The following is a 14,032-nucleotide window of genomic DNA, read 5'->3' as shown; positions in this document are numbered from 1 at the left end:
ATTTGTTACTCAAAAATTAGTAGGTCAAGTCTGCAACTGATAAAACTTTGCTCAGCATCTATGATCTATGATCTTTCCGATTTATAACAATACTTAGGCGCCGAGGGCAAAATGTGAATGGGTGCCGATTGCTAATGTTAGGCGCCAAGTAAGTGCTCTACGTGAATCAAAAAACCAAATAGCCCAAATGGAAAAGGAGGCATCGATAATGAATTAAACTCTTTTAAACCAAGTTCATTTGATGAAGGTAACAAAACTTTATTTTACAAAATCTTTTGTCTGGGAATTGATTCTTGTGATTTTTATAAATTATGTCTTTAAAACGCAGTAAAACTACTTCCATCTATGACTGCAAATCAAGAACCATTAGTGAGTATAGATCAATCCATGACTCTTACAAATGTTAAATTTCATACTTTACTTAAACGACAACAAACATCGTTCGTTTTATCACAATTGTTTGTTAATTACACTTGAGGACCGACGCACATTTATCCATATTCGGCCGATATGAGTCCATTTAGTAAAATTTAGTCCAATAAGTGGTTCAGTCCTCGATTTTACACTACCACAAACATTCTCTTAAAATATTTCAGCGATGAAATCAATAATTTTATGACTCGATGTAATGGATACTTCCACCATATTGTTAGTCCCCCGTACCTCTCCCACAATTTGTGATGAAGTCTCACAATTCTGCACACACCCTTCATTACTAAGAAATCGAAAATTGATTTTCCTTCTACTAATATCGGTATTGTCATGTCAGCTTATGTCTTCCTTAATTCTATTTTCCTACTGCAGTGGCGATTCTTCACACAGTAATTGATTTCACAATCCAAATTACAATGATAGCGGAAGAAATTGAAATTTTGTTGTGTTGAAATAAGGCATCAGGCATTGATTGCCACCACTAACGTCGATTCAATTTCAACCAAAGTGCTATCACAGTCAATATGTGTAAGGTGAAAAATACGCTGGACATCAGCACTACGTTATCGGTTAAGGTAACCTCTGGCGGAATTAGCATTTCTTCCAAAAACAATTTGGGATTCTTAAAATGACAATAGTGAAACGGTGCATTTTCCGGGCATGGCAAGTACGGCCGATTCATTCCATATACCGTATTGATGATTCCATGGAATCCAGCACGGAAATACGAAATATGCCACATCCAACTGAACATTGCTGTTATGTCGATGTAACGGGTACAGAATCCGAATACTGAAAAGAGTACGGCCAGAATTGGTCCAATGAAAACTGCCAGCTGAAAATTTGAAAATTAATTATTTTTTTTAAACACAACGTACAGTACATTGAGAGGTGGAGAGATGCGTCACAGAGTCATCTGTTGATGCTTAAACGAAACAGCTAGATGTGTCTCGGTAACTTAACGAACGTTATTCTGTGCGGCTTAACAATTGAAAGCTTTCTGCTGTGCTTGAAAGCAAAAACAAAGCTCAGAATGGAGATGCCATGCGATTTTACGAAAGCTCAGAAGGTTGTACACTGCATCTACGATGTATCTAGGTCAACGTAAATTGCATTGTGCACTGAGGTCATCGTTTGAAGAAGTTGGATCAAAAGTTGGATCAAAATAACTGTTGCAATATGCAGAGTGGGCGCACCATTCTCCGGACAAGCACTAGTCGTCAGGCACTGAGTGTTCTTTCGTCGAAACTTTTTTATGAATGAAAGAACAATAGGTGTCCGACTACTGGTACTGGTGCTGGTGCAGCCACTCTCTGAATTTTCAGTGACAACTGATCAATGGATCAGAAGACTGTCGTATGACCACACTTGTTCAGACTTTGTTCGGTAATTTGAACATAAGAATAGAAGTTTAACATACCTTAACCGGCAGCGTTGCACCAATGAAAAATCCCCAACTCTGTGCACATATAGTCACCAGCATGCACATCAACATAAAAGAAGCTGCTCGATACGGCTCGTAATAGTTCCCCGTCAGATAATAACTGATAACGACGTACAGCATTGAGCAAAACATCTGAAATTCAAATTGCGTCAGGATTTGTGAAATTTGATCAACCGCTAAAAGAGAAACACTTCAAGAACGACGAGAATGTGTCATCACTGTTGCTCGTAAGTAATTCATTTTTCTGACCGAAAATGCGGTAAGAATTATACTCATTCGTGATGCACATACAAAAAACCTTGAGCGACACAGGTTCTCGTTTGAATGTTAATGCATTGAAAAGATACATGTTCAAGTGCTAATTATGATAATTAGTTTCACGATTGGAGCAACATCAAATCAACATTCGCATTGGTCAAAGAAGGCGCTATTGCTCTTGGTCTTTCACTCTTTTGTGACCGCGGTGTGACCGCGGTAAAGAACACACCAAACAAATTTTGCATAAAGTGAATACAGTGACGTCAGGGCAGTTTAGACTCAAATTTGCTTCAGTGTATTTTTTGGTTAATTCATTCATATAAAGCGGCTCATACGTCTATATTCGGTTTACCACTACTATTTCATCTGTGTAGAGACGTATGGACAGTTTTGTTTATATCAGTGGACCAGCTGAAGCTGAAGTCTAAATTACACTGACGTCAACTGTGCCACGTTTAAAAGTCTAGCTTTGTGTGTGCTCACTACGAATTAACCGTCCATCACAACTCAACAGAGAAATGATAGGCGGCGCCTCTTGGCTGAAATAGAATTCTCATGTCGACGATGTTATTTTTACATGGGAGAGTATCCTCTCAGTTTTGGTTTTGACTTATTGTTTCCATGAAAACTAAAATGTCATTGAATATGCGCATTCTATCCCAGCCGTGAGGTGAGGCGCCGTTCCATTTCTCTACAGCTCAAGTATTTGAATGCAAAAGTAGCTGGGATCCGTTAAATCATGTGATTTTATAAAATCAGATAAATCAGACATCGGAATGTGTAACTCCACTTACCTGAAACGGTATTTCGAAGGTTATGATCGATAAATAGTACGGACCGAGTTTGTACCACTGATTGAAATGCTCTCGAGTTAGGATTTCCATTTCCAGCGGAACTAAAAATAGAAATAAAACAGTCAGACAGTCAATAAAAGTGGTAAAATCGAATAATTAACGACGAGAATTGATGTTTTTTTTTGCTTCAATTTGTATATCAAATTACATGCAAATTTTTACACCGATAACAACAGGCTGCATTAATTAGACCTGTTGTGTGACATGAAGAATGACAGAAACTCATTTGCATTTCTTTCGAACAAACAAGAGTCAGTTAAAACACAACACATGTCAGTGTAGACGCACGTATCAGAATTTGGAGGCTTTTTGACGTCGGACATACGAGTGATAATTCTAGGAGCGGTGCTATGGAACGCATTTATTCAATTGACGAATAAGGGATGTGACCCACCCCTAACTAAAGGTGTTATTATAAAGCTCATGAAAAGTAGTTGCTTTCGCACTAATTTATTTTACCGGAAACGGATACACATTTAAAGCAAAACGTTTTCGCTAAAACGTAATTTTTAAGATTACCGCCGTCATTTTATTTCTACTGGGTCATCTCTTCTGCAACTCACGTCCCACCAAACGACAATATTGTTGTTTGTTTACATGATTGGTCATAAATTTTTTTTCATAATTTTGGCTGCTTCGACGAATATTTTAAGTCAACCGATAAGTGAACTGTTAAAAACAACACAAGAAGCACATTTCCTCACAAAATCTGAATTAAATCACACCGAAATCACCGAAATTATGACATTTTCACAACAAACACTACATTTTTGTGTTGGCGATTTGACGTTTGAAAAACTATAATCTTGTTCCGATGAACGACTTTTACGATGATTTTCTTCGTTAAACCATATTTGACTAAGTTCAAGGTGGATGTGATTTGGGTGTGAAATTGAGTGGGAAGTGCTATTTTCATAGATTTTCTTTTTGTAAAATCTTTTAAATGAGACAATATTTTGAGGATGCCCGATGTACGAGTTTCTTATTTTTCGTATTTCTATTGATATTTGACAAGAAATCGCGAATAAAATCGATAAGTCCCTCCCTTATTCGTTGATACCAGGCCATCCGTGAACATTTCGTCGGGCCAGCACATTATGTACAGCTCCCACAAACGTATGTATGGAGCGTCGACTAATGAGGTCTGCTATAACAAAATGTGTGGTAAAACCATTGAAGCAAATAGAAAGAACGGAGAACAATTCAAATAACCGGATGGTAGCTTATAGCCTCGTGGGGTTGTCCATTAACGAGTCCTTTCGCTTTCTCTGAAAATGTTTGCGTTGAAATTGATTGTCAAGATCCTGATTTCCGTTAGGTAGAACTATCCTTTACTCAGTTCAATGAATTTTTGATTGTATTAACTCTTGTGACTAACTTTAACAAAAATCGGAGAGCGATGATGTTACAATAATCGTTATAATCTTAACTCTGCAGATAACCTCGTAGTCACGAGGATATTCGTCAAGATGCAAAGAAACGGATCATCTGTTATAGATACCAACGACAAAATATGCGATAATCATTCGAAACTGTCATTTAACCTTTTACAGACGGCTCTCATATGTTAACGACAACGACAGCAAGAATAAACAAAAAGCTCTGACCAATGAGGTCTAATATAGCAAAAGTCATGTTCAAACCAACACCCTCTCTAGCAACCAAACTATGGTGGTGGTAAACATTGACAGTGTCCGCTGTCATAGCAAATTTTACACTGTAAAAAATAAATTAAATGAAGTATGAGCAGCGATGTCCTTTTTTGTGTTGAAAATATTTCGTCTCCTGTCACCATTTCGGTGTTCGAAAGTGAATAATTTGTGATCATCTTTTTTTGTGTGTTTCTCCGTCATTTTGGTGTGCAAAAATTAAAATTTGTATGTTCGTGTGATCTCGATATTGCTTTAAAAAAAAGCGCGGCACGGCAACTTCATTACAAAAACAATCAGTGTCAAATTTGTCAAAATAAGGTGGTATTTTGATTTCGTCAAAACGAAGTTTGATTGCTAGAGAGGGTATTGTCAAAACAAATGAAGTAAAAGACTTCTGAAATTAATTTATGAAAATCTATGATCAAATAAGGTAATAGTTTGAATAGTCAAACTGTTAATACGCTTGCCGTCTGTGACAGGTTAATGTAGCAAAATCAATGTTATAACAAATGAAGTATCAGATTTCCTTTCAAAAATTGTTTTGTCTTTTGTGTCTCATATTATGTGAATCTAGAAATGGTTTTCAAACTTTCTTAAGCCGCACATGCATGTGAGGACGGTGGTCTGATTCTTCTATAGATACGAAGTGCAATGTACCAATGTTTGTTGGATTTGTCAAACCTAAAGATGAACCGATCATCATGTTGAACAAATGTCGAACAAATAGTAGGACATTTGACCACTGTTTCGATCTTAGAGAAAATTAAATATGTCACAGCCCCTCATCAGGCCATGGCAACAGTGGTACTTGATGACAATACGGGGGAGTAAAATTCTATTTTCTTCCCTGACAAAAAAAGAGGGGAGAAAATAGACATGTTCTTTCCAGAACTGTCATCAGACAAAGCTTCAGCATGGCTCAAGTTGTTGTTGAATTTTTTTTAATTAATTTTAGGAAACATATAGGAAATGTCAATTTTCTCTGGTATCTTGTGAGAAACAAAACTCCAAAATGTAATTTCCAACTTTTTCCGTAGAATAACAAATAACGGAGGGGTCACGCACTTCTTCAAATTTAATCCATTTAATCCCGAGTGCGTCACCCCTCGCAAATAACTATTTCATGTGTGCTGTGTGCTTTTCTCCAATCAAAAGCCAAGATAAAATAGCTATTGGTCGAATGACATATTTTCTACCAGTGAACAAATAACTATTTTCTCAATCGAAATAATTATGAGCGGGCATATCAAAACGGACGTCTTGATGATTCGGGGAATATTCTTCGATGTTTTAACGACGTTGTTTTAAGTGAAAATACTAATTGATGATTACATGAATAACTTAATTACTTTAGAAACAACATGATTTAGTTCTTATCAACCGATAAAAGCTGAAATTCTACAAATGCAGGGAAGGTATCTTAGCGATGCTCATAATATATATGCAATTGGTATTAGCTCGATTCGTACCAACAAATGTAAAAACTACTTCGATAACAGTTCCACATAAATTGTTCATCCTTCTACAATCCCTAATTTAAACAGCGAAAAAACACCGCAAATTCCTCTCTAAAAGTTAACGAAAACAATTTAAATAAAATTCACCCCAAACGATCTTGATAGTCCGAACAATACGAGTATTTTGCACAAACATTAGTTTCATGTTAATACCACATTACAGTACACTGACCACCCATATGCATAATGTACGTAACGAAGCACAATAATCCTTGGCCACGTAGAAAACCTTATGGCTGAAAATAATTTTACAATTACTTACATGAAAGCACAACGGACATTTTTCCAGTGTAAACAATTAATAAAATGGTTCCGTACAAGTAGACATAGTTTGCGAGGACGGTCGTGGCAGTTGCACCAACATTTACGTAAATGTAGCCAAACAAAAATGCAATGGCAATATGGGAAAAGATCCGCGCCAGTATGAGAAACTAGATAAGTAAAGAAGGAAAAAAAATGGCAAAATTATTGTGTGCTCAAACTGTAAGTTATTCGAAAATTGCATTTGGAAATGAATGTGGTGATGGTGAGTGTTGAATGAATGCTAAAACGGCGTTGCAATTTCAGTGTGGAGTTAGTAATGAGATTACCTCAAATATTTGGTGGTATTGATGGTGTGCATGAGAGTATGAAGACAATTTTGTTAGTCCTTTAAATAATGAACGTTCTATATTCTATGGAAATATCTACGCGAACTGAACTACTGCATTGTATGTGAAAGGTTGAATCTGAGACGTGGTGAATGGGAAACAAAATAATTTTTGAGACTGACTAATGCCTCTGTACTCTGAACTCTTGAGGAATGAGAAGGCTCTCGAGGATTCGGAAGACTTTGAACTCTGTATCGACGAGTATTGAAAAGATTCTGTTCACTGTACTCTCGAGTATTGAAATTAGAGTTTTGGGAACGGCTGATATGAAAACTGTTGAAACTGTGGCAGAAACAAACACCCCTAATTGTTTCCTACGATGAGCTGTAGCTCAATGTCTGTTATATATATTTATATCAAAACAACTGAAGCGAAAGATTATTAACTGTTGCGACTGGTTCCCTCGTACCACTGACTTGATACACTATTCTTTTGAACCGTTCTTTCAAATACTACGTCACAGCTCATATCGTGTGTTACACGAAAGCTGATCAGATCAATTGTTGAACTTTCTTTAACACACACATACTAACATGTAACGCTGTCGTTTTCCGTGTATACGTACATTAGTTAAACTAGAGCATCAGCCCGGCAAGTTGAAGATTATGGGTTCGGTCCCCACACATGAACCAAATTTTTCTTTTCAAATTTAGTTTCATAATGAAACTTTCATTCCAATACGGTTTACGATTTATCATAATTATTGTACCAGCTCTAGTTACTTTAACTAACCATCAGTCAAAATTTGATACACTATTCGATGCTTTGCCTTCTCCAATGCAATTAAAAAATACCTCGTCAGGCCGTGGCCAAGAGATGACCAATCACCAGGAATTTAGTCATATATCTTTACATGTACACATTTAGCGAATCATAAATGAAAATGAAAGTAAACTTTCATATCGTTTCACCTTACAAACACGCTACACATTTGAGTGCGCGGTGAAGCAGAAGCTACTAGTGTGAGCATATGCAGGTCTCGTACTTCATTTGTTCTTGTACGACACTTCCACCTGCGCTTTTTATTGGGTATTCGTATTGTGAACGAAAAGATGTATAACTACAGACATCAGTGTTTATATTGACGAACGACACGATGGTTTTATGGAAAATGCTAATGCTAATAAATCGATTTTAAAACGGCTTATACATGCAATTGATGCAATTATCTCACTACAATTTAAGTTAATTGTTTTTTCATTGCTTCTCATTTTTCGTGATTGATTTTTTGTTGCTATTGTTGCAAATCAATCGAATTGTAGAGATTATCGTAACATATTTCGCTGAAAGGTTAGTTATTATCAGCCACTTAAATTCAATTATTTCGATGGTGACGGTGTAATTAAAATAAAGGTATGAGAGTGAGACAAAAGTCACGAGTGGTGGATGAAGCTAGACATGATACCCAGTCGGTCCTACTTTACATATGCATTCTTGCAACAAATCAAGGTTTCTCATCGCTGCAGGAAGCTCAAGTTACAATTAATTTCTCATAGATAATCAAGGTTGAAGCTAATACAAAGCGCTGCGTCGCGTTAAATTTCTGTCGTAGATCTTTGTAAACTAGAATAATGCTTACAACAGTAGAAGTAATTGCAAATTTCATTAGTCAGAAAACAAGATTCAGCTGGGCCAGCTCATATATGCACAGCAATCTTTAACTGCATCAATTGAGAAAAGTTTAATTTTGTTTGAAAAAACACCTAATAGTGCCGCTATCTTGCGACTCATGTACATGTGGAATCGTGAATGTGCCGCACAACGTGGACTAATAAGAATAACAAATATTGATAACTCAGTGGCAGTTCCATGCGTTCATGACTGTAACGAAAGTCCGTTCCTTGTGATCCAGACAGCGAACGGTTTCTCTCCCCCACACGCCACATTTTTGATAAAAAATCAATTTATTGTCATTGAACTCTTGTTTAACTGTTGAACCGGTTTCACATTTAGAACTTCGAAAAATTCGTTAAATGGAAAACCAAGGCCATCGACATCAATACACACCTAATGACATGATGAATTCACTCATTTTCTCGTTCATTTGCATCATTCGTCAATAAATTTGTTAATGAAATGATTATGGCAAGAAACTTGTTTTTCTACGAGACAATCAAAACAGTAAGACAATAACTCGTACAATATAACCAATATATACCAACCGACTGATGATCTTGATATTTCATATATTTTTTTCTGGATTGAAACGAAAACACAAGATTTTTTTTTTTTTTGCGAATTTATCTTTCGATTAAAAGTTCATGATCAAGGGTAAAATGGTTGTTAACATTTTGACGGAAAGAATGATGTGGAAGAATTTTTCTTTTGTTTGGTTAATAAGATTTTTTTTTTGCTTTGTTTCGTGATAGTTACCGAGTAACATAAAAAAGATTTATATTTTATGGTGCATTTCCGCAACTCATTGTGCGTGATTTGATTGATTGCAGGTCATTTCCAGTCTTTCCACTCACACTTACACTTCCTTCATTTTTATTTTTCAACATATTTTTCACAACGCAGTCGAGAAAATAGTCATTTCCTCCCCTCCACTGAAACGTCAGAAGCCTTTGTTGCGAAAATAGTGTTTACATCGGGAAAAATATTGTAAATTGCATTTTCTCAGGTTAGTTTTGGCCACAGCGCAGCGACAATAGCCTCAAAATGCAATTTCCAACTTTTGTTCCCTCGTTGAACAAATAACTGCTTTTTTATGTAAAAATATGAGAAATTTCTCTTATCTTATCTACTCTTTAAATCCGTCACCAGATCTTAGTAGTTAATAAGTCAGCTACGCATCCGCTATAGACAACGATGAGAAAAATAGGCTCAAGTCCGGTGCTCAAATATTATACCAAATTTTATGTTAAAACAAATGAAGTAAAAGATTTAGATGAAAAGTATTTATATACCGGTGTCTCAGTCACTTGGTGTCTTTCATAAGGCTGCAGTTTAAATAACCAAATCACTACATTACTCAATACGAAAGACATTTTTTCCAAGGAATTTTGATCTGAGCCCTAGAAAGCCCTAAAAAGGGTAGCTCTAGTCTGTCCTCGGCCGTCTCACAATCGTAGAAAATCGAAGTTGGTGTCAAAATGAAGGTAGTAGAGAGAGCCATCGAAATAATTTTTAATGGTCTCAACGGTTTTGGAAACTTTCATCCAATACCTAAAACTCATAGAACAACTTTTTGTCAAGGGAACTATGGAGGATTCCCGGGAAAGTGGCAAAAAAACGGTAACTTTGATACTCATTTCCCCGACCATTTCTTATTCAATATTGATGTGTGTGAGGGCATTTTGGAAAGGTAATTTCATACCCTACCAACGATAGCTGGGCGAACACTGATCTATCAAAGAATCGGGCGCCACAGATCTAGCATTTCTAGCAGTTTTTTTGTTGTCTCCTCTGGATTTGAGGACAAATTGATGTGTTTGGATGTCAGTTCCTAGAATTCCGTCACTTTGAAGGGTATATCTTCTTCCAAAAGCTAGAACTCAAGAAAAGCTAACATTTCCTGCAGTTTTTTTTACGAGTATTCTGTGGATTTGAGGAAAGATTGAGGTGTCTGGAAGCCAGTTCCTAAAATTTCTTCACTCCGAAGGGTCCATCGCCTTCCCTATGCTAGAACTCTAGAATGACCATTACTTCCATCAGTTTTTTAAGCGTTTATCTTGATTTAAGGAACGTTTGAGGTCGTTAGAGGTGAGTTATACTATATTTCGAATGTCCGTTGAATAGAATAATAGAATTCTGGAAACTAGCCTCTGACGACCTCAAACATTCCTTAAATCAGCAAAAAGCAAATGACTTAACTGTTATCGTGACTTATATGTTGCGGAAAAACACTCCGATAATTATGAAACTAGTTTGAATGATTATGATGGCAAAGGAATATTATTCTGCATGAACATGTGATTAGTATTTTAACGCAGTTGTTGAATTCATGTGCTAATAGCGCCAATAAATCGAATTTAAAGGAAATTACTTCCGACTAAAAATTTACATTTTTTTCGTCTACACAAAACAAAAATGCGAAACGGAACAGAAATATGGTTTTTCTGCAAACAAATTAGATTTCTCTTTGACTTACCGTGTTCCTTATTGTGCTCTTAACATTTCGCATAAATAACAAATAAAACTGCATGAACAGTGATGCTGATTGTGACTTTGGATGATTTGTTATTGTGTCCATGTAGTCGACGTTGGCGCTTGTTTGAGTGAATTTGTACACTTTGTTACGTGATTCGGTAGTCATCAAATTCTTTTCCATTCCTGCGAAAATTTTTGTTTTTTATTGTTATTGCGTTTCAAATTTTATAACGAAAATTATTTCGTTGAATGAATCATATTACATTCAACGAAATAATTTTGCAAATGTATGACCAAATGTTCTTTCTCAATCGTTACAGGTGTTTTGGCTCACGATTACAATTCACTTTAACGTTTAATAGAAGAGATGTAGATACTGCTACAATAGCTAAACCTCACATACGGCTATTCATGTGCTATCGAGAACAACGACACAAATAATAAAAAGCCTTGGGTAATATGGTCCTTTATATAGTAAAATGCATGTTAAAAAAATTGAAGTACAAGATTTGCAATCAACCGATTAAAAATACTTTGATAGTAATAGACCCGATAATAATACTGGTCATAATGCTTGCCGTCTGTATCAGGTTAAGTAAATAGTGCGTATGTACAACTGTTAAATAAGGAAACTTCGAGATTTTTTTTTTAGTTTTTCATCTGCTTATACCTTCTTCTTCCAAAGTGAATCATATGTGAATATCGTCAACGAAGAAAACATTAAGTACGAGTCGAAGATCATTGACTCTGTATATTTTGCTTCGAGTGCTTATGATATAATCGAAATCTCACTTAAAATGTTGAAGAAAGTTATATCGATTTAACACTGCACGATTGACTTTTGTATCTTAAACTGCGCTGTGAATAACTAAAGAGTGTTGGTACTATTTCGTCGAAAAAAAATTATTGTTGCTAGTGATCAGTCATTGTAGAACACTAATATTCTCTTGCCATATGCCCTAGAATCGTTATTTTCGATGTAGGCATACCCACTTTTCCACACTTTTGCGATACATCTTTTAGTATTAGTCCTATCATCGTGTTTTGTGACATCAAGTGCAAAGTACTTTATCAGGCGCTGGATGTGTCATCAAGGCTGTAAGTCTCGTCACGAGACTCTAGTGTCATAATTACACATACAGAGCCAAATAAAGTACTTTGCACCGATTCATAAAACGATTTATACAACTGAGGCATTTGAAGTTTGCAATTTTTGGCCATTATGATGCTGAGTTGCATAAAAACGATTTTAAAAGGAAAATTGAAGGGGAAATTCCAAGGTAAATATATGGGCGAGGTAATGCCATGCAGACGCGTGGCCTAGCACAAAAGTTCGATGCTAATGAAACCTTTTTTTTTTTAAATGGTTGACTATGATTTGCTCGTGTTTCGCAAAATGTTGTGCCTATCACAAAACAGATGGCCCATGTTTCTAAGTAATTTTAAAGATAGGGAACTGCACATCTGATTCGGTGATACATAGCATTACCTCCGCCCATATATTTATCCAGGGAAATTCCTTCTTCCAGGGAAATTTGGCGCTACATGGATTCCAAGAGGAATAGTATAGGCAGAGTCTAGTGGCACCACGGATTCAGACGCACTCATTTTCATACTATTTTGACATAAGTAATGAATACGTGATAAATCGACCAGTTTTGAAGAATCGGTATTGCATTCATTGCTTTCGAATGCTTTGAGCTTAATTTGATATCAAAGGAATATTAAGGCTCTCGCAAGCTCTTTAAAAGCAAAGACATAAATGCGATACGATCTTTTGGCGTAACACTCATTGCGTAAGACGACATAATCTGAATAAAAAGTGATATCGGATTCATCTCGCTCAACGAATTTCAAACAAAACCTCAAATTTCCATCATTTCTCTCATGAATAGGTTCATAACTTCTATGGAAACGTGTTTTCAGATCTGACTGGTAAGTTGTAGAGAAAGAGTAATACGAAAATGCTAAGCAGCAAAAAATGCCGACAAAATAAATTGTCACAAATTCACTTTCTTTCTATCAATATTATCCAATATCTTTATAAACAAATATTGACTATATATACCTCACTGACTACACATTTTTTTATGGATACAGTGAGTTGTGCTCGACTATCATTTAATCATATATATCACGACAACCGATACTACGCAAATTTGTGTATTTTCGTTGTTAATTTATTCTGCCAATTATGAAGTTCAATGTCGGTTATTTGAACAATAAATACGATGATTCAACAAGTTTTTTGTTGTTGTTGAGAAAAGAGTTTATCAATGAGCTTATAGTTATATCATTCTGTGATGTTTAGCGCCAATAACACAGAGCAATTAAAAATACAGACAATGTTGCCGAACGATTATGTGATGTTTGTGAATGAAAATAATTATAAAAATAAAAGACATTAAGCAAGTTTACCTTCCGTAACAGTTAGATGTTCGTCAATTAAAATGCCAGCGTTAAATGTTTCATTGCATTGCTTTTGAACGGCGGAAGCCATTGAGCTGGTAACTTCACTGCCATAATCTCCGCTCGCAATTTCCATTACTTTTGAAAATAATTAACAAAAAATTATTTGAAGATATCGGAATGAAGAGAATTTCGGTTTTGTTGATGTGATCACAACATTGTTGTGGGAAGGTTTTCTTTTCACTCGGGTGAAGAGGGTGGCGGGAAAAAGTCATATTTGCTGGAACATTGAGTGATATTCGCGTCAACAACAGCACATACCATTTTTGTAAATAAAGACATGAGTAAAGTTGGTTAGCGTTTTGTTCATAAACAAGTTTTCACAAACTATAGATCGTAACTGTAAGAAACTGCTAATCATCTCTTAGTGACAGTAGACAACAAACTAATGACTAACAATGCAGACTTTCCCAGTGCCGGACTGGCCCTATGGCCTTCGGGCGATTCCCGAAGGGCCTTTCGATTTTTGTATGAAGAAACGGCAACGAAGGGTCTCTTGAAAAATGTCTTCATACAACGCCCGAAGGGCTTTTTTGAGCCAGCCCGGCACTGGACTTTCCCCAAATTACAGTAAAACTCTGTTAAAATTAATGAAGTACCAGATTGTTCACTTACCAGTAAACGAAGGTCTAACGAAATGTGTAACAGATTGAATGAGTACGCT

The 14,032-nt window shown here is 36.0% G+C and overlaps 1 protein-coding gene across 1 annotated transcript in view; it reads right to left on the bottom strand.

Annotated features, from left to right (window-relative positions):
- Window positions 1–505: 505 nt before the first annotated feature.
- Window positions 506–14,032, bottom strand: part of LOC119079037 (ATP-binding cassette sub-family G member 1) — a 51,290-nt gene continuing 37,763 nt past the window's right edge. Inside the window, exons 7-12 of the mRNA XM_037186824.1 lie at window positions 13,318–13,446; window positions 10,901–11,082; window positions 6,420–6,588; window positions 2,929–3,029; window positions 1,853–2,008; window positions 506–1,267 (exon numbers count right to left, since the gene is read on the bottom strand). Coding sequence (XP_037042719.1) covers window positions 914–1,267; window positions 1,853–2,008; window positions 2,929–3,029; window positions 6,420–6,588; window positions 10,901–11,082; window positions 13,318–13,446 — 1,091 coding nt within the window. The 3' untranslated portion in view covers window positions 506–913. The remainder of the gene's footprint in view (window positions 1,268–1,852; window positions 2,009–2,928; window positions 3,030–6,419; window positions 6,589–10,900; window positions 11,083–13,317; window positions 13,447–14,032) is intronic.

This window comes from Bradysia coprophila, unplaced genomic scaffold (assembly GCF_014529535.1).
Source record: "Bradysia coprophila strain Holo2 unplaced genomic scaffold, BU_Bcop_v1 contig_297, whole genome shotgun sequence".
In the NCBI taxonomy this organism is placed as follows: Eukaryota; Metazoa; Arthropoda; class Insecta; order Diptera; family Sciaridae; genus Bradysia; species Bradysia coprophila.
This window is presented reverse-complemented; position numbering and strand designations above follow the sequence as displayed.